Consider the following 22,473-nt stretch of genomic DNA (forward strand, 5'->3'; position numbering starts at 1 on the left):
AAGCAAAGCTCGATGCAGCTAAATGCGGCTAACCAATTGTAGATACTTCCTTATTATTTATAAACAGCCGCCTTCATTAATTACTAATCCTCGGCAAACGTACATGAGTTAAAATACTAGATGCATTGGAACATTCCGTTTTGACTTATGTGCGTTAACGTTACAGTCGTCGGAATTAATAATTGCGTAATTACTGCACATCCAGTCGCATGCTCGACAAAAAAAAAACAGCTGATTACGTCATCATCTGCGAACTTAAATGAGTTCATATTTAAATCAATCTCCAGAGAATAAAATGACGGTATCATTGTCTTACAGCCAGTCAGTTCCATTTTTAAACATGCTCGCATTTTCATGGTTTTTGGCCGTTGAGCTCATTTGCTCTGGTACGTATTAATACTATCTTAATGATTTCTCCTTTTTGTGTTGCTTCCCAAAACAAGTAAATGCCAATGCTACATTTTCAATGGAAATATGAAGGAGTTTGGCATTGTAACTTTTTAAGATCGTGTCTCAGTTCCTTCCGATAACGCTGAGGTAGCCATGGTATTTACTCTTCTACAAATCTTGTTTTAGATGCAGATACAATTTTTATTCTGTTAATTCCAACAAAGGACTTTGTGCTCTGAAGACATTCGTTCGAGTGAGTTTCACAGTACAACCATTGCTCTGTCACCAACTATATGTACATATTTTCCCACGTAATATTTCACAAATATTCTCAAATAATGCTGAATTTACAAAAATGTTGAAAATTGATGTAGCGTTTTAATTATTTCTTGCTGCTCCTACAACGCCAGCTGGGATTATGTTTTTGAATTATTGTAGATGAGAATTAAGCAGAGGTAATCGAAACCGAGCCGAGGTCCTAAATGTTTCAGATAAAGTTCCGAAGTGAAATATATTAGGGATATCCTCTAAAATTGTCTGATAAAAATCCTACTGTCATTTTCGGGCAATTTTCGAAATAAATTAATTGGCACATTGAACATGTTTTGCACATAAAATAAAGAAAAAAATAGACAAAGTAGATGTCTGTGAAGTTGCGTTGATGAAGTAATAGAAACTCAATTGAGAAAGGAAGGTATGTAAAAGTGCTTACGCTGGAAGTGAAAAATAAGTTTAATACAACAGGAACATTGGTCACCACTAATTATTATTAGCACTATTCTTGCGGCGATATAAAACTGCGTTATTCGTTGGCGACAAGAAGTAAAACCTGCTGTTCACATGTAATGTATATTATCGCTCTGTTATTTAAAAAAAAATACCACCTATTGCCAAAAATATCCTTGTTGTCAACAGCATGTTTTTTTTTGTCACATATACGACTTTTATTTGATTTAATTGCAGAAGCTCAGATTAAGGTGTCGCAGTCTCCTAAGGTCAGCAATCATGTTGTCGGTGAAAGCACAATGTTCTATTGCGGAGTAGGGTACTTGATAGAAAACCCAGACGTTGATGTTTACTGGTGGAAAGTTGGAGAGCAAGGATTACTGCAGTCTGCCAATGACAGTAGAAAACGTTTTTCACCGCTGGAAAAAGGAAAAGCCACCTTTCAACTGCTGAATATCAGCGTCGGTGACAGGGGATTATATTACTGCGGAGTGAAGAAGCAGCTTGAACCAATATCAAATGGAACTGGAACAAAATTAGTTGTTCATGGTAGGTGTAATTTGAATGCAAATGCATTCTATAAATATTTAAAATATCATATCTGTAGTAGTCTAGATTTTTTTATACTTTTATTCGCGCCAGATTCGTACACTGCTTGCCTTCAGGAAATTTGACTAATTTTTCTTCAACGGTAAATACGATCTGTAATAATGTTTCATGAGGTGGTTGCAGTTGTGAACCTTTGCGTCAGGAGTTCTGATGTACTACGAAATGCTTTAAAACAGCTTGGGTTGAGTCTTCTAGGGGAAAAGACAATTCTAGATTGGCTGTTATATAATGATCCAGATTTGATTAGAGAGCTTATAGTGGGGGAACGCATATGGGTCAATTATCATAATATGATGAAATTTAACGTACTGTGTGAAAGAGAAGAGCTAGAATCAGATGTTTCTATACTAGGGTTAGGATTAGGTTTAGGCTTAGGGTTAACTCTAGACCTAATGGGTAGAGTAAAGGGAACCACAGAGACATGAGTGAGGAGCGGGAGAAAATTGACTGGAAGTGGACACTAGCATAACAGCAATAGCTGGAGCCTCTGAGAACATTCTGGAAGAAGCTAGAAAGTTCTTCCTAAAGAAGTGTATTCTAAATGGAGGATGAATCAACCATCTGCGGGGATTTCAAGGACACTATAAATTCAACAGAGAAGGCTTATCAGTCCTCACAACATTAGTGGAAATTTGGACGATCGGGAAACAGAAAATCAATCAGGTGTTAAAAGATGAATTGGGAAGGTTAACTAACGAATGATACACAAAAAATGATAAAAAGTTTGTTTCAGCTATATAAACAGTAAAGCAGAGGCGAGAATGAATAGGGACACGGTAAAATGACTCTGGATAGATAGTTCTGGAGACAAAGAAATGGTGGACAAACTCAATAACTTTTTGTTGTGTCAGTTTTCACAGTGGAAGATACAGCAGTATTGCATAAATGGGAGAGTGTCAGGGGCAGAAGTGAGGGTAGTCACTACTACTATGGAGCATATGCTTGGGAAGCTGAAAGATCTGAAGCTAGAAAAATCACCTATAACACTGGACTGCAGCTCAGGATTCTGAAAGAGATTGCTGAAGGAATTGTTAAGGCATCACGAGTGACCATTCAAGATCAGCATATCTCGAATGGTTCTGCAGGACGGGAAAACTGCAAATGTCACTCACTCATTAAGAACAGAATGAGGCGAAACCAAGAAGTTACAGGACAATTAGACTTAAATGGTTGGTAGGGGTTAGGAATTCATTGTTAAGGCTGACGTTACAGGATACGTGCAGAACCATGATAACATAGGCTGAAGTCAGTATGGTTTCTTTAATTTGAAAACTTACCTGACAACGGTGTTATGTGTCTCTGAGGAAATAATACGAAGAATAGGCAAAGAAGAGTCAATGGATGGTGTTTACCTATATTTACAGATGGCCTTTGGTAAAGTGCCGCACACGTGGTGGCTGAACAAGGTAACAACACATGGTATTGCAGGAAATATGCGAGCATAGATAGAAGATTGGCTGATTGGCAGGAAGTAAAGAGTGGGAATGAAAGGGGATTTTTCTGGCTGCCTGCCGGTGGTATTAGTGGTATTCCACGGGGGAAGATACAAAGATAGATGAAGAGGCAGGTGTTATTGAGGAGTCTGCAGAAGGTCTTAGATGACAGGAACAGGGAAAAAAAAGTTGCAGGTGGAGTACACTATAGAACAGAAAATATATAACTTAGAAATTTACAGCACATTACAGGACCTTCGGCTCACAAGGTTGTGTCGACCATTTACCTAGTCTAGAAATACCTGAAATGTCCCTAGAGCATAGCCCTCTATTTTTATAAGTTCCATATACCTATCTAAGTGTCTCTTTTAAAGACGCTACTGTATCCACCTCCACGAACCCACTATTTTCTCTGCTGGAAAAAAAAAAACATACCCCGTGTACCAGTTTCCAAGCACGTTAAAGCTATGTTCTCCAACGTTAACCATTCCAGCCCTGGGAAAGAGCCTCTGGCTATCCACACGATCAATGACCCTGAACATCTTATACACCTCTATCAAGTCACCTCTCATCCTCCGTCGCTCCAAGGAGAAATGGCCAAGTTCACTCAAACTATTCTCATTAGTCACACCCTCCAGTTCAGGGAACATCCTTGTAAATTTCCTCTGCATTTTTTTCTGTAGACTCAATCTCCTGCCCACACACTGACGATAGGCAACTCTACAGGTCAACAACTCAGGTTCATGGGCATCTTAATTTCACGGGACTTCCCTTGAGCAGACCATTTGCTCTTCATTAAAAAAAAAGGCTCGACAGAGGATCTATTTCTTGCGGCCATTGGTAAAACTCCATCTTCCCCAGAGACCAATCCTACACTGCCATCGCAGAGAATATTCTCGAGTCAGCCATTACTGTCTGGTTTGGTGCAGCGTCCTCTCACAGTAGGTGAAAACTACAGCGAACTACCCAGGTCAGCAGGAAAGGTCAATGGCTGCAGTCTCCCATCACCGCAGGGTTTGTATATGTCCAGCAGGGGGGAGAAATCAGAACCAAAACTTCAGGCGTTACTCCAAATGTCCAAGTGTCACTGACAGTTTATAAAGTTGCTTGACGCCTTCCAGCTTCTGTACTCAATGTCACGGTCAATCTGGTACTTGGGCTGGGGGGAGTGGTGGCTACAGCACCGGATCAGAAGAGACGACAGAAAGTTGTAAAATTAATCAGCTCCGTCATGGGTACCAGCCTCCGAGGCATCTAAGACATCTTCACAGATCCGTGTCTCAGGAAGGCGGCGTCAATTGTTAAAGACCTGCCGAAGGGTCTCGGTCAGATTCGTCGACTGTACTTTTTCCCACAGATGCTGCCTGGCCTGCTGAGTTCCTTCAGCGTTTTGTGTGTGTTGCTTGAGTAAATCGATTAGAGTGTACATATACAGGGAAATGTATGGTCATGTAGTTTGGTATAAGAAATAAGGGCATGGAATGTTTTCTAATCAGTGATCAGATGCAGGAATCGGAGGTGCAAAGAGACTTGGGGGTAGTCGTGCATGATTCCCTCAAGGTTACCTTGCATGTCGAGTCGGTGGGAAGAAAGGCAGAAGAAAAGTTCGCATTTATTTCGAGAGGAATAGAATATAAAAGAAAGATTGTAATTCGCGACTGTAGAAGGCATTGGTAAGATCGGGGTTGCCCCGTTATCTTAGAAAATGTGTTCATATTTGAAAGGGCCTAGAACATGTTCACGAGAATGATCGCGTAGATGAAAGGGTTAACATTTAAGTACGGTTTGATGGCTCTGGGGCTGTATTCACTGGAGTTTTCAAGAACGAAGGCAGAAACTTCCCGCCTTGGCCCCCTCAGCTGTCAGGAGAAACAGCTCCGCGGGGTTAATAGCTAAGCCACATGTGACTGTCAGAAGATGAACTTTGTTGTCATAGGCTATTTGCGACCCACACCATTGGGAGCATTTCAGGGGCAGTGGGAGCTTATCCCCACTACCCTCCCTCCGGCTCTGACAACCTTTAGGTTAAAATGTAACCGTTAAATGATTCAATGATGTGAATAACTAATAGCTACGCGCTTGTGATGGAAAATAACTTACATTGTTTTGTTTTATCTCTTAGGAAATGACGGGGGTTTACATTATTGGTGTTCTTAATCATTTCGAAACTTGTTTTTTTTTTCACTTTGTTCCGCAGTCCCGCCAAGTCCATTAAGTATTGCATACAATGAAACAGAAAACAATGGTTCAGCTGCTGTCATTTTTGTATGTACAACTGCCGAATTCTACCCAGAGAACATCAACATTTCTTGGTACAAGAATGGTTTGATGATTGAGACCGGGATACAATCAAAATTGCATTTAAGTGCAAGTGGTCTGTATGTTGTTTCCAGCATTTTGCAGGAGGCATCGCCTGTCAAGCGTGGGACTACTTACACTTGCCTGGCAAACCATCCTACGGAACAAACAAAAACCGACATCAGGTTCATTCCAGAGAGCGTAACGAGTACAACAAACATTCGAGGTAAGCAAATTAATTATATTAATCACAAATAACATCCAGAAATAGTTTCCCACAGATTATTTTAGTTACATTCTACAGCACCATGAGTGTGTTAAAAGATAGCTGTGTCCCAGAAAGTTGAGGCGGAATGTGCTACAACACTTTAATGTCAGATTTGAACTGGAAACCATGATCTACAGAAGGGCAACGACATGCAACAAAGATCAACAATCTAAAAGTTATTGGTGCAGATACCTCACAGCTTTGTGTGTGTGTGTGTGTGTGTGTGTGTGTGTGTGTGTATGCATGTGTGTGTGTGCGCGTAGAGCCAGGACATCGATACGAGCTCCCACAATACTCAATGTAACTCACAAATCACATTTCTGCATGATATTTGGTGTTTTTTTTTTTCCTTCAAGGTCTCAAGAGCAGAAGGTGGAATATAATCTATGGATTCGCAGGATGTGGATTCTTATTCCTGTCTTTCATCACAATCGCATGTGTAATGAAGTTCAGGAAATTTAGAGGTATGCATGCCTGAATTTACTTCAGCTTCAGAGGTATCTTCGTGATTTAATTGAATTGAATACGATGGAATAGATTAATATGATAACAGGCTTAGACACAGCTCTCATACATCGACATCACTAGCAAATGAACAGTGCAATATTTAATATACGAAGACAACTTGTAAGGGTGCTTTAGGAATCAACTAAAATTGACAATTGTCTCAAGAGCTGCTGGTAACCGGCTACAGCAAATAGTCTGGCAACGTTCAGCTTTTACAATGGATTTCTTGCTTCAAAGTTAGTCGCAATTTCAGTTGTATATACTCCTTATACAATTCAGTTACAAATCACTTGTTCAATGAGCATCATGTCAGTCTTAACTGAATAATTGGGAATTTCGATGGAAAGGTTGTTTGATACCAATTACTCTCAAATAAGTTTGCAGTGTTTAAACCATGAATCTGGAACATATATATTCATAACACCATAACAAATAAAGCAGAAGCAGGCTATTGGACCTATCCATAATTCAAGCATTGCTATTTTATTGTCTCTCTCCTCCTCATTCTCCTCCCTTCTCCCGGTAAATCTCAATGCCTGTCACGACTTCGAGTCATCGGTAGAGTACTCTGAAGCTCCAGGTTTTCTACTGCCCACTTATTTGTGTGCTGTGCTTTTACTTATAATTATCTGTTTTGTTTCTATTCGGGTATTTTATGAGTTATTGTTAGGTCTTTTCTTGTTTATACAGAAACTGCAACTCTCCTTGGATAGTTCCAACTAATTCTTTGAAACTTTGCAGGTATCTAATTAAGTATCCTTGTACTGTTGTCGCTTTTAGAATGGTTACTTGAAAGCTTGTTATGATTCTGGGGTTTTATCAGATGGGCACGGCTTCTTTCGCGCCCTCGAGTGCTAATCCCTCGGTGTCTCAGTTGTTCTGATCCTTTGATATTTTGGCAGTGTGAAAAGGAGCAATTCATGTCCTTGTGAGTTCCACTATTTTGAACTGTTTATAGAATTCCTAGCTTTGTTTATCCGTTCGAATTTCTGTGTGATCCTGAGCATTGGTCCGGCGATGTAACGTGACAGAACGAACGAGATCCTGGATCCAGCAGGATTCGACGTTCGGTCAGCTCTGGCACAGCAACTGGGGCAGTGGGTCGGCAAGAAGAGATACTGCAACAGCTGGCCTTGTCGTACAAGCCCTGCTCAGAGGCCCACGGAGCCACGCAGTCAGAAACATCGCCAAATGTGCCAGACGTTGTCGAAAGTTCATAAACCCGTCCAATCCCGGAACGCTGAGCGTTGTCGTGGGTTCCCAGCGTTGTGCTATCTGGTCTTCGATTCGCTGCCTTTCACGTTTCCCACTGAACGTAGCAACGTGGTATGTATGATCTTCCTACTGTCGGTGAAGGCTCTGGCGTGGTCTACGGCGCTATGAGGGACAGATGTTCCCGAATACTCGACCATTCGTTCACGAAAGCCTTAAGAAGGGTCTTCAATCACCCTTTCGTGCAAGGGGGTGGGGTGGGGAAGGTGAGTTAGCAGATTTCTCGGAGCGACGAGCGTTGCAGATCGTGACCGAGTACTCGAATATTGTGAGTCAGACACTGGCATTTGAGGAGGGGGGGGGGGGTGGAAATCTTTGTCATGTTCTGCAGAGGTCTAAATGCAAAGCTGAAGGGCGAACTGGAGAGACGTAAGCTGGTTCAAGACCTTAATGGACTGATTGACTTCACTCCCCTACTCGATATTCGAATATCCAAGGGCCAGCTGGGGCGTCATGGCGAGTTCACCAGATATGATTGCCATTTTCCCTGTTCTTCAACCACAATTTCTACTCTCCAAGTACCTGACTGCGAGCTTCCCCATCCGCAACCGAGCAGACCACGCAATTCGGCAGGACCCGTCTCACCCCTTGTGTGCGGGACATGAGGGTGAGAGACAGACAGTTTCTTTATTGCGAAAAAAACGAGCACTTGCGCCCAACTTGTCTTGAGAGATCGGGAAGCTCGAAGGGCCGTTCAGTAGAAGGATGTCTGTAATGATCCCAAATATATCCCTAATCCTACGACCTCTGGGATATATGTGTCCTGTATATTACCTGGGCTGCAAGTGACTGGCCCTTTGGAAACTTTATAGACTCCTGCTCCGCAGGTTTTTTTTTAATCTGGGGGTTTCCCGACTGTTGGCAGTCCCAATTTCTGGACAGTCACCGTCCTTGATTGTAGACCACTTGAGCGAGAAACGGTTATGTCATTGTTCAGTGACACACTCGCTTTCAGATACGGGGCCATTCTGGTACAGTTCTTAGATTTCACATTAACTGTTCCCCTGAGATCTCTCTCACGTTAGGGTATCGGTGGGTGCCGCAGCAGAGCCCCGTTATCGTCTGGTCTGCTGGCAATATCCTGGACGGGGTTTCCAGCTGTCGTACTGCTTGCCTTCCGGAAGCTTCCCCCGTTCTCAAGTCTGTCACCCGTGTTTCCAAGTCTGCCTTTAACATTCACAAGCTTGCGACCCTGGGTGATCTCAAAAAGTATTCCGACTCTCTTGAGGGTTTTAATGAACAGATGGTAACTATACTATCTCCCGTTCAGCGTGTATGATTGTGCCATACTGTGATTATCAGGAAGCCGTCGACCACCACGATGATTTTTTTTTCCCCTATGAGGACCTGTAAATCTGGCCTTGGACAAATATATTCATGAGGCACTCGACCCAGGGTTACTGAAACCCTCCACAGTGCTCCTTTTTGTAACTGGAAAAGATGGGAGTTGCGGCCTTGCATAGATTATAGGGGGTTTAATAAAATAACCGTTAAACATCCCTATCCTTGCCACTAAAATACACAGCGTTTGAATTTTTGTACTATTTTCACAAAACTGGACCCGATAAACGCTTATAATTTATTTCCTATTCGGGACGAGAAAAGAAATAATACCCGGTAAGCCGGCTGATTATTGTTTTTAATCGTTTTAATTTTATTATAATATATCGCACTGCGTATACAAATGAGAAGACTGGTGCATTATAGAGACAATTCGAGCCCAAGGTAATGGTGGACACGTTGGAACCCGTTGAAGGGTTAATTAGAGAAATGGACATGGCCCTCATTTTCCGGAATGTTGATTCCCAAGTTAGACAAAACTTTGAAGAAATAACCAGGTTCCAGAAGGTGGTGCCCCTAGTCGATTACTTCTCCTTTCACAAACAAGAGAAAATCTGCAGATGCTGAAAATCGACGCAACACACAAAATGCTGGAGGAGCTCAACAGGCCAGGCAGCATCTACCAAAGAGAACTGATGATGTTTTGTGCAGGGACCCTTCAGCAGGACAGGTGAATTATTTGTCCTGTCTAATGGGGTCACAATTCCAAGATAACAAGTCGCCTGGATATCACGTGGACTCTAGAGTTAATTAAAAGAAGATACTGGGTGCCCGGTATACATACGGATGTTTCCTGCAGGCTTCAGACATACGTACTCGTTAAGATCATATTTCTTCACATGAAGACTTTCTTCAACCTCTATCCATTCCTTCAGGTCCTTTGTCTCAGCTTTCTCTACATTTTTATAACTGTCTGCCCCCATTACATCCTTTTTCCAATATTTTAGTTGTGGTCGATACGTTTTTCAAAGATTGCCGATCCATCCCTCGATCCAACTTATCATCATCTTGAAAAACCGCTGAAGTTCTCATACAGCAGGATTTTTGTACACGTTTTTCTCACTGATATTTTTTTCTGACACATGTCCTTAATTTACATCCAAATTCTGAGAAGCATTTTGTAAGTCATCCCTGATGGTCCCATTGTCAGAGTAATAGAAACATAGAAAATAGGTGCAGGAGTAGGCCATTCGGCCCTTCGAGCCTGCACCGCCATTTATTATGATCATGGCTGATCACCCAACTCAGAACACCGCCCCAGCCTTCCCTCCATACCCCCTGACCCCCGTAGCCACAAGGGCCATATCTAACTCCCTCTTAAATATAGCCAATGAACTGGCCTCAACTGTTTCCTGTGGCATAGAATTCCATAGATTCACCACTCTCTGTGTGAAGACGTTTTTCCTAATCTCGGTCCTAAAAGGCTTCCCCTTTATCCTCAAGCTGTGACCCCTCGTTCTGGACTTCCCCAACATCGGGAACAATCTTCCTGCATCTAGCCTGTCCAATCCCTTTAGGATCTTATACGTTTCAATCAGATCCCCCCTCAATCTTCTAAATTCCAACGAGTACAAGCCCAGTTCATCCAGTCTTTCTTCATATGAAAGTCCTACCATCCCAGGAATCAATCTGGTGAACCTTCTCTGTACTCCCTCTATGGCAAGGATGTCTATCCTCAGATTAGGGGACCAAAACTGCACACAATACTCCAGGTGTGGTCTCACCAAGGCCTTGTACAACTGCAGTAGTACCTCCCTGCTCCTGTACTCAAATCCACTCGCTATAAATGCCAGCATACCATTCGCCTTTTTCACCGCCTGCTGTACCTGCATGCCCACTTTCAATGACTGGTGTATAATGACACCCAGGTCTCGTTGCACCTCCCCTTTCCTAATCGGCCACCAGTCAGATAATAATCTGTTTTCCTATTTTTGCCACCAAAGTGGATAACTTCACATTTATCCACATTAAATTGCATCTGCCATGAATTTGCCCACTCACCCAACCTATCCAAGTCACCCTGCATCCTCTTAGCATCCTTCTCACAGCTAACACTGCCACCCAGCTTTGTGTCATCTGCAAACTTGGAGATGCTGCATTTAATCCCCTCATCCAAGTCATTAATATATATTGTAAACAACTGGGGTCCCAGCACTGAGCCTTGCGGTACCCCACTATTCACCGCCTGCTATTCTGAAAAGGTCCCGTTTATTTCCACTCTTTGCTTCCTGTCTGCTAACCAACTCTCCACCCACACCAATACCTTACCCCCAATACCGTGTGCTTTAAGTTTGCACACTAATCTCCTGTGTGGGACCTTGTCAAAAGCCTTCTGAAATTCCAGATATACCACATCCACTGGTTCTCCCCTATCCACTCTACTAGTTACATCCTCAAAAAATTCTATGAGATTCGTCAGACATGATCTTCCTTTCACAAATCCATGCTGACTTTGTCCGATCATTTCACCGCATTCCAAATGTGCTGTTATCACATCCTTGATAACTGACTCCAGCAGTTTCCCCACCACCGACGTTAGGCTAACCGGTCTATAATTCCCCGGTTTCTCGCTCCCTCCTTTTTTAAAAAGTGGAGTTACATTAGCCACCCTCCAATTCTCAGGAACTAGTCCAGAATCTAATGGACAGACTAAGAGGATGAACCATGACCTGGAGCGAAAACGTCACTGCCTAGTATCCGTTCATCCATCATGTTGGATGACCATTTAATCTGCGGGCAGTTCGCCCATCAATACATTTCAAAATTCATCATTGCGTATGACACCTTTCGAATGTCAAATTGGGTTTCAGCCTCTTCTGTTCCTTGATCCGGAGGCAAAGTTTGGTATCCCCTCAGCCTAGCAATTTGTTCAGAGCTGAAAAGAAAGGTGGCTGAAAGCCAGAACGACCCTGGACGCGAGTTTATCCCGGCAACCGGCCAAGGTGAACAGAAAGAGACAGCCGCTCCGCTCTTTCTATATTGGTCAGTGGCGTTGGCTTTCACCTAAATATCACCTAAATATGTTGGGCCCGTGGCCAAGTAGTTAAGGCATTCGTCTAGTGATTTGAAGGTCACTAGTTCCGGACTCAGGTGTTGCAGTGTGTTTGGGTCCTTGCGCTAGGCACTTAATCACACATTGCTCTAGTGTCCGTGGAAGGACGGGCGCCCCACACAGACTTCCAATCTTCTGGTCTGAGTCAACTTTCCCCCTAAATATCGTCGTCTTAAACTCGAATCTCGCAAAATTGCCCCTCGTTTAATCAGCCCCTTTCAAGTCATTAGGGAAGTTAACCCGGTCACATACAAGCTACAACTTTCCTGCTGTCTGAGAATACATTCCACCATTCATGTATCCACGTTTGAAACTTTTACTTTGTAGCCCATTGGCCCCGATTCCTAAGCCATCTCCTCACACCAAGGATCTCAGACAGTGTAATTGTCTACACAGTCCACAGGCTGCTTCATTCTCGGATATTAAGGGAAGAACTACAGTTCTCGGTAGACTGGGAGGGATATGATTCGGAGGGATGGTGTTGCGTTCCTTCCATGAATATTTGCATCCTGGCCTTATTTCATAAATCTATCGTTTGCATCCAGAGAATCGTTGGCTGTCCGGTGCCGGGCATAGTGAGACGGGATCTGTTACGACCTCAGGTCGTCAGTAGAGTATTCCAAAGTCTGAGTATTTTTCGGTTGCTTTTGTTTTGTATGCTCTGCGTTTTATGCCTTAGAGTTATCTGTATTGTTGCGCTTTGAGTGTTTTACGTGTTATTGTTAGGTCTCTGTAAGTTTACATTTAAGATTCCGTTGTTCTAGGGTGTCTGCGATTAATTTTCCGAGACTTTGCATCTGTCCAGTTACTTATCCCTGAACACTTGACTCTTATTAGAATGTTCACTTGCAGGCATTTTGGGTCTCTGTGTGATCCTGTGCTTGGGTCCAACGATATAGCGTGACAGATGCCGTTGCTAATCAAGTATCATTTGCCTCAAGAAATTCCTTCTCATCTCTGTGCTGAAGCGACGACCTTCTACTGTGAGTCTGCATCCTCATGTCCGCGAGTGTCCCACTGCAGGAAACATCATCTGCGCGTTCCCTCTATCAAGGTCTTTCAATATTCCATAACTTTCAATGAGATGGCCGCCCCACGCCCATTCTCATTCTTATAAACGTCAGCTAGTACAGGCCCAGAGCAATCAAGTGCTCTTCATACGTTAACCATTTCATTCCCAGGATAATTTTCGTGAACATTATCTGTACCCTCTTCAATGGCAGCACATCCTTTCTTAGATATGGTGCACAAAACTGTTCATAACACCCCACGTGCGGTATGAATAATGCCTTATAAAGCTTTGGTATCATATATTTTCTTTTGTATTCTAGTCCTCTCGAAGTAAATGCTAACAGTGCCTTTGCCTTCCTGACCACCAACTCAACTCACAATTTAAGCTTAGCGAAATTATTCACGAGGACCTGCAATGTCCTATTGCACTTCTGACATATGAACATTCCTCACCGTTTAGAAAATAGTATTCACCTTTATTCCTTCTATAAAAGTGTATAGCCATACACTTTCCTGCTCTTTATTTCATTTGCCATTTCTTTGCTCATTCCCCTAAGCTTTCTAAGTTCTACTGCCGACTCCGTCCATCCTCAACACTATCTGCCCCTGCAGCCACCTACGTATCGTTCACAACATTGACAAAATCGATGTTCCATCATTGACATATAATGTGCAAACAGGCAGTCCCAGCATCGATACTTGTGCAACACTAATATTCACAAGCAGAATATCAGAAATGGCCCCTTTATTCTGACTCTTCATCACATTCCTCTTAACCAAACTACCCATGATAGCATCCTTTCTGTGATATGCAGCCTCGTTTCGGGCCTTGCAAATATGCCATCTGAAAATCCAAGAAAATAACAACCGATGCTCTCCGTTTTCTGTTGTGCCCATCAAACAATTCCCACAGATATGGCAGGCAAGATTTCCTTTTAAGGAAACAATGTTCTCTTTAGTCTATAGAATGTGCCTACCCGAAACATCACCGGCATATTGATACTCATAACGTCTAAATTTGGAGTTCAATTCCGACGTCAGCTGCTGGTTTCTCCACGTAGAATGTATCCAAAAACGTGTCGGATAGTAAATTCATTGTGGGTTGTGCATTACCCCTTGACCGGGCTCGAGTAAATCGGGGTTTGCAGGGTGGCACAGCTCGAAGGGCCAGAATGTCATGGTCCGGTCCGTGAAGTCCGTATTCCGGTTCCCGGTCCGGTCTATCGACCCTTGCTCCCGGTTTTCCTGTCTACCCTGTTTCTGTTCTTGTTGAGCTCTAATTGAGGCAGCTGATGCTCTTTGGGGCTGGTTAAACATATATCTTCAGAGACCAGGGCGTGGCTGCTAGATTGTTCTTGTCCTTATTCATTGTATCCCTTCCTCTGCCTTCTGTTTCCTCGCCTAAAAACCTTGCCTTGTCTTGCTGGTAACTCTCGCCTTGCCTGAATTTCTCGTCTCACCTTGCATTGCCTGAAGCCTTGCCTGGTCTTGCTGGTAATTCTCGCCTCGTCTCGCCTTCCGTCTTGTCCTGGAGCCACCCCGTACTTAGCTCCATTCCTGTCCCTTACCTCCGCCGGTAAGTCAGGCTGTCTTGCCATTAGCCTGCAGCTGGTTCTGTCCCTTCCTGCCCTTTGTCTCCGTGGGGTAAGCCAGGCCATATTGCCGTTACCTACGGTTGGTTCTGTCCCTTCCTAACCTTTGCCTCTGTCCGGTAAGTGAGGCCGCATTGCCATTACCTATGGTTGTTTTTTTTTTTTCCCTTCCTGTCCCTTGCCTCTGTCGGGTGGTGATCCGCGACCTGCCCAGGAGTACTGCGCTCTGCTCAGGAGTACCGTGCCCTGCTCAGGAGGTTCCTCTATTCTCTAGCCTCTAGCCTCAAGCCTGAAGACTCTGCCAAACCTCGACTCAAGCCTCTAGCCTCTAGACTCAAGCCTGAAGTCTCCAGCGTCTAGCCTCTTGTCAAGCCTCGCCTCAGATCTCTAACCGCTAGCCTAAATCCTGAAGACTCCAGCCTCCAACCTCCTGCCAAGCCTCGCATCAAGTCTGTAGCATCAAGCCTGAACACTTCAGCATCCCGCATCCTGCCAAGCCTCGCCTCAAGTCTTTAAACTCTAGCCTCAAGCCTGAAGACTCCAGCCTCCTGCCAAACCTCGCCTCAATTTTTTTGCCTCAAACCTGAAGACTCTAGCCTCCTGTCTCTTGCCAAGCCTAGCCTCAAGTCTCTAGCCTCAAGCCTGAAGACTCCAACCTCCTGCCTCCTGCCAAGCTTCGCCTCTAGTCTCTAGTCTCAAGCCTGAAGACTCCAGCCTCGTTCTGCGTGCCAGCAAAGCCTCGTCCTTGCCTAGTTCTGGGGTTCGAGGCAGAGGCAAGACCCAGTCTGTGTCCTTGTGCAGTCTCTGGCTCGGAGTCCAAACCCGGGCTCCTAGCTCTCTTGTCCAGTCCTGCTCCTGGTTCCCGGTTTTCCTGTCCAACTCCTTGCCCTCGCCCTGTATACTAGTCCTGTCCCTAGTACTTCAGTATCTGTGTCTTGCTCTTGGGTCCGTTCCTAGCCACCTCCTTATGACACAGAAGGCCTATTCCACGCGGCATCTCAGTAAACAGATACATAAATAGACAGTTAATCAGATAGATAGATAGATAGATAGATAAACAAACAAACAAACAAACAAGTAAACACACAAATAAATAAATAGATATATAAATAGGTAAACGGTTCCTACATCCTACCAACTAATGAACTCATATAATGCTCTAGAAGCATTCCAGGATCTAGTGATTCTTTAAAAATCATTACTAATATCTCCAGCATTTCCTCAGCAACCTCTTTCAGGACAAAGACGTGTAGTCCACCTCGTCCAGCTGTTATCTACCATGATCGGTTCTCATTTACTCTTTACATATCTGAAACATTGTCGGTATCCTCTTTTACTACCATTGGTGAGTTTTCCTTCATGTTCGTTCTTTTCTCTTCTTTCGTGTTTTTTTTTCTTATCTTCTGTTGGTTTATAAAAACTTCCAAATCCTCTAGCTTCGCAGTTTTCTTGCTATATTATATGCACTCTCGTTTGATTTCATTTGTATTGCACTTGACTTGCCAGCTAAGGTCACTTTAGTATGTTCTTTGGAATGTATACATATTTCACCATCTGAATTGCTCCAAGCAACACCAACTAGTGCCGATATGGTGTCATGTGTGCTAGTACCCCCTCTTATCCGATGCTACTTTAAATCCCTTAACTCTACTGTAATACTGATACATCTGATTTAAGCTTTTCCTTCTCAAATTACAATACTATACTTGCTGCCTCCCCAGGTTTCCTTTACCATTAGGCCCTTAATTGAATATCTTCAATTCAATACACCCAATGCTGAATTTTCTTTTCCTGAAGCTTGTTCTAAAAAGCTGTCTTATATGCATTCTAAAAATTCCTTTTCTTGGGATCCAGCACCAACCTGATTTTCTCAACCTGTATATTAAAATCTCAGATGAGTATCTTAACCTTCTTTTAAACATGCCTTTTCTCTCTCCTGTTATGACTTGTCACCCATATCCTTTGAACCGCTCAGATACCTGTATATCACTCACGTCATGCTTTCTAGCCTTGCCCTTACTTAACTTTACCCACAAGGATTCTACATCTTCTGAACTTCTGGGCTTTTTAAATGGATATTATTGCTGTTTGTTATCAAGATAGCTACCCAGCCCTTCTATCCACCTTCCTTTCCTTGCAATACAATATGGATCATTGATTGTTAAGCTTCCAACAATGATTTTTCAGCCATGGCACAGTGATGCCCATAACGCCATACCTGCCGATATCTAACTACAGAACAAAATCATGTACAGTATTCCAGATATTACGTGGATTCAAATATAAGACCTTCAGTCTTGTATTGATTACCCTTCTTAAATTTTGCCAGCTAGTTATCAGAAATTAAATGTATAACTATTACTATTTTTTTTTGCCTTTTGTTTATTCTGGAGACTAGTAATCTCTCACGCACTCTCCATCTCTTTTGATTTATCTTCGTTTTTCCAAGCTGTTGAACCAACACTTCAGCCCATCACACTGTCATCAATAACTTTCGATTCAGTCAAATCATAAATGGAAGAGCTGTAAGCAACGGCGAGTAAGGCGTATTTGCCAGTGGTAATGATGCACCGTTTGATTGAATGACAAGAAATTTTCGTCGTATAAGTGAGAAAATGCTTTAAGGAATGCCAAAACGGGAATATTTAGTAGCATCCTTAGGACATTGCGGTAGCCTTCCGATCTGTGTTTTACCAGCCATCATTTTTATAAGGAAGTAAGTTTGAAAAGAGATTGAAAGATACAGCACCGTAGATCTAATCTCAATTTAGAAACATAAGCAATATTTAGTATGTCGTCAGGATTCTGCAGAAAGAAAATTTCGTTTGACAATTCAAGTTAAAGAATCATTCCATCGATAAGACAGATAGACAGATAGACTGACAGATAAACAGAAAGTGAAATCGGTAGATAGATAGATTAGATCGATTTATATGTTTACATTCATGCATACATATATAAATGCAAACATACTTTACATAGATATATAGACAGAAAGGCTGACAGACGGAGATACAGGGATTATTAGAAAGGGAAACGAAATGCATTCAAAGCTGTTGCTAAATCATAAAATCTAAAATATGTTTGAAATACCCAACAGACAAGTCTGTGGTTCTTTACTGTAAACAAACAAATACAAAATTCCGATATCACAGATCAGAAACTTTGCAGTAATTCCCACTTAAATATAACATATAAAATATAACCATATATCAATTACAGCAGGGAAACAGGCCATCTCGGCCCTTCTGGTCCATGCCGAACGCTAACTGTCACCTAGTCCCACTGACCGCCTCTAGTGCCTAATAAGAAAACGAAGGTAAATTATTTAAAATATCGGAATTTTATATTGAACCCTGAAAGTTGCTAACTTCCCAGTGGAATGCGCATAAATTACGAATTACTAAGTATGCATTTGGATTCTTTGTACCAGCGCAGGAAGCCACAATTAGAGAGTGGAAAATTGTATGATGGAAATTTTAATCAGAGGGAAGCAGTATTTTAGGTCCCATGTTATGGAACAGAGTTGTTCTGCACTTCAACAATCCAAAAAAACTCCGAAATATATTGATGTAGATTTGATTCTACAGTGGCGAAGGAACACCATCACAGGTCATGAGTACACGAATAGGCATAATAATTATTTTTTTACTTGACTTCACCTGGTTGAAGACAAAGAAAAAGCCACTCCTTTTCTCCTTTTGCGGAATGTGATGTCCGATTAAGAACGAAATAAATGCTCAACATTTTCTATATAGCATGTTTTGAACTAAGTAGCAAAAACATCATAAATTTCTAGACTAGACTAATAAATGTCATATTATGTTGAGCCTAGTAATCTGTCAGCACAAGTCAGCTCCACTACGGGAATCTCCTTCGATGGCATTTCCAGCTGAGTTAATCACTGACAAATTTGCGTGAATGTGGGTACACCAGTATTCACAGTTGATTGAAACTTTAGAGTATTTATATCAAATTGAGATCTTATCAACGATATTAGTTTCCTTAATGTGAATAAATTAAGTGTTGTATCGAAACTTTACAGCGCCAAAAGACGTATCGACAAATTTGCAAAACATCGCAGTATCAGCTATACTTCTTGATCGTGGAAGGTAATACAGGAATGCGACTGGGCTGTTCCTCAAAAAAGAAATCGGATTGATACTCACTTGATCCCTTGCTTTTAGCAATAAAGTGAAAATGCCATTTCACGTTTGAGCGTGATTGAGAGAAAGAACTTTTCCTCCCACTCATTTCACATGGTGTATATTTGCTTAATCTTGTGTGGAATTATGAGAACGAAGAGATCTTCTAAGGTGAATCCTACTTTTATTTGCTCGAAAGATGTAGCCATTATGAATAAAGACGAATATACTTTTTGACTAAAGATTTTACCAAGCTGAACTCACCGAGCACCGTACAGGGAGTATGCTGTAATTAAATAAAAAGTGAAAAGAAGATATGAGACAAAGCTTTCCATTTAGTAACGGCACTTAGTAAACTAACCATTGTGTTCTGCAGCATCGTTAGTAAACTAACCATTGTGTTCTGCAGCATCGTTGAATTGAATGTGATTCATATCAGTTAAATTTTGAACAAAAAGATGAACAGTCCATTGTGAAATGTTCAATTATTTCTTTAGCAGGAACAGGGGGAGCAACGGAACAAACGCCACCTGTTGAAAGGCAGGTAGGTTTTCATCATTCCATCTATCATGGTTCGCCTGTATAAATGTACGACTGTGAAGCCAAAGGTGAAATGGCTCTTTTCCGGAGATTCAGGCACATTGTTTTATTTAAGTAAAAGGAAAATAAATAACCACGCTACAGTAAACGTTTCTTTTCATATCTGGGAGTGGGAAATACATACTAAATATTCGCAGGACGTCGCCTTTTACATTTAATTTGAAAATGTTTTGTGGTATTTTCTGTTGTCCATCCCATTAAACTATTCCGCCACTACACATCCAACACACTAAATAGCATCTTCGATATAGACAAATGAATAATGCATCTGATGTCATTCTAGTATATTCCATGTTCAGTGTTTTAACTATTACAGTGCTTGGTTTGATGTTTTATGCATGCGCAAGAATTTTGCTAAATTTATCATGCAGTAAAGTACATATGGCATACCATTTTCCTGTTTTTTTTCTAGGTTCCACTAAACGATATGGTGCAATACAGTGCAATAATTTGGTCCAAGTCAACGAAACGAAAAGAGGCCCGCTTTGAAGATGATTCAGTATTGTACATCCAGGTAGGATGAGCATAAAGCAAGTTCAACGATGATGTCAAAGTGAATATATGACATCGACAAAAGTTTAACAAACCAATACACCACGTGTTCATGCCTCTTACGAATGCATATGCCGACGATTAAATTTACATTTGCTATATAGTAATTATTTTACTCAATACTTACAGACAAGGAAATTGACAGCCAATAATAATCCAACATATGCCGTTTTGGAATTGGCGGATTCACAGAAGCCAAGAAAGTTTGAACGCAATGACGAAAGTTCGGAATATGCTAAGTTGGAAATCAGTCATCAACAACAAGTAAACAAGAAATGAATGCGTAACTATGTGCAAAGATGGATGAAATTTTGCAGTGCTTTCGCTTTAGCCTGTGAACTTCGACTTTCCTGCACCTTACCGTAATCGTCCTGTCATTATTTTCAAAATCTCGACAGAATATCATCAGCTAGAACGGACTTTGTGCATTACGAAGTAATCTATTCCACGAGAATTTGTAATCAGATGCTCAAAGGCTTTTGAGCTTTGAATATTATCATATTAAAATTCGCTTTTACACATTCTTACACATCAGACATACACTGTTGGCCTTCTATGGAATTTTAGTAATGTATATCACAGCGATATATGCTTACTGACCAGGTTCACAAGGTTAATTCCTGGGATGGAGGGACTGTCATATGTCGAAAGATTGGAGCGACTGGGCTTGTATACTCTGGAATTTTGAAGGCTGTGAGGGGGTCTTACTGAAACATATAAGATTATTAAGGGATTGGACACATTGGAGGGAGGAAGCATGTTCCCGCTGATGGGTGATTCCAGAACCAGAGGCCACAGTTTAAGAATAAGGGGTAGGCCATTCAGAACGGAGTTGAGGAAAAATCTTTTCACCCAGAGAATGGTGGATATATGGAATGCTCTGCCCCAGAAGGTTGTGGAGGCCAGGTCTCCGGATGTTTTAAAGAAAGAGGTGGATAGAGCTCTTAAAGTTAGCGGAATCAAAGGTTATGGGGATATGGCAAGAACTGGATACTGATTGTGGATGATCAGCCATGATCACAGTGAATGGCAGTGCTGGCTCGAAAGACCGAATGGCCTACTGTTGCACCTATTGTCTATTGTCTATTCACTATTGCTCTACATGTAGATCGTAGTGTCTACCTATCTTAACATAATTTGTCCACATTGTACTACTTTGACAACAAATTCCTATACCTGGCAGCCCCATTTTACTGCAATCATACACTCTGTATCCTGTATGAACCGCTATTGTCATCATACCGGTCAATCTGAAATCAGAACATATCAACTATAAACGTATTCAATTTTAAGATTCCTTTCCACATCTGAGCGTCAGCAGTTCTCGCTCTACAGAGTAGAGGTTTACATCCGCGAAATCTTAATTCCCCCAGTTTCTACCCCAACTCTGAGAACAACGCTGTCATTTTCTTGTCCACCTTGAACCTTAGCAACCTCTGGAGACTGTTTCCTAAGGATTTTTCCACATCCATTCAATGATGGGCTATCTGCATTCTCACATTTAAAGATAAGTAATGCCACTTCCTCAAAAAGGTCCTACCACCTGATTGAAAATACATTTTTGATACAGTTTAGAATTTCCCTTGCATTAAATCGCACTCAACATTGGCCAAAAAAATCTAATCTCCTACTACAACCCAATGAATTAGCAGCCTTCCACGATCTTCCTGCAGCTCTGTTCTACTGAATTCTGTTAACGGAACTGTGACGATTGTGCACCTGTCCAAACATGGGCTAAGATATCTCCAACTGTACCTGTCAGTTCATTCCGAAATAGGTTTTTGCATGCTGACTTTTACTTGTCTGACAATTTCTCATTGTGTATATTAAAAGATTGCACAACAGGTATATGCTTTTTACGACAAATTCTAGTGCCATCTTCCATCATAGGATAACATATACGGGCAAATAATATGCACTATATCAAGGCTAATGCATTAATTTATGCAATCAAGGAGCAAAGAATAATGTGATAAACATAATCTAAATTCTACAATATGAAACCCACCTTGCTCCCCTGACTGGCTGTGGTTTGTGTGGATGCTGTGTAATTTGCAACCCTGTTACGACTCGATGCCAAGAAATAACAAACAGTTCACTACATGCGATAAGATTAATTATATTTATGAATCTTAACTTAACTAAAATGTTAGTAAAATAAATTTACAAAGAAAACACAAAGGGCCCAATGCAATTAACAGTCAAATGTGCACAAGTTGGATCTCAACTCTTCCCAAAATTCATATTCACCAATCTTCAGTTGATCTCCGCCCTTGGTTCAATCGAATAATGGTCTTCCACAGGGTTGAATCCTACGACCAGTTCTCCTTATCTGCTGCGTCTTCTCTCTTCGTATCCCGCCGAACGAAGGACCCAGCTCACATTCCAAAACACCCGTTATTTCTCATCGTAACGCAAACTCTGTATCCCCAAAAGACTATTATATTAGCAGTGAAACCTTTCGCGGTGTGTTACATGTATAATATAATCTTATGACTTGTTTACAGATTAGTGGATAATGTTTTAAAAGAGGAGGTTTACAAATTTATAGTTTTTTATCATTTTTTATTGAGTTTTCAAACTTGTTTACATGAAATAATAATAACTAACCTCCCCCCTCCCCTTAACCCTTCCCCCCGATACATACCCCTACCTAAAAGACAAGAAAGAAAAAGAA

General features: G+C 41.7%; 1 protein-coding gene across 1 annotated transcript; it reads left to right on the forward strand.

Moving 5' to 3' along the window:
- The first annotated feature begins 337 nt into the window (after window positions 1-337).
- LOC140210220 (tyrosine-protein phosphatase non-receptor type substrate 1-like) lies at window positions 338-20,350 on the forward strand. The gene is made up of 7 exons (XM_072279095.1): window positions 338-386; window positions 1,354-1,665; window positions 5,356-5,682; window positions 6,081-6,188; window positions 19,142-19,188; window positions 19,657-19,758; window positions 19,926-20,350. The coding sequence occupies exons 1-7, from the start codon at window positions 341-343 to the stop codon at window positions 20,073-20,075; spliced, it is 1,092 nt and encodes a 363-aa protein (XP_072135196.1). The 5' UTR covers window positions 338-340; the 3' UTR covers window positions 20,076-20,350.
- The last annotated feature ends 2,123 nt before the right edge of the window (window positions 20,351-22,473 follow it).

The sequence above is a fragment of the Mobula birostris genome, chromosome 15 (genome assembly GCF_030028105.1).
Source record: "Mobula birostris isolate sMobBir1 chromosome 15, sMobBir1.hap1, whole genome shotgun sequence".
Lineage (NCBI taxonomy): Eukaryota > Metazoa > Chordata > Chondrichthyes > Myliobatiformes > Myliobatidae > Mobula > Mobula birostris.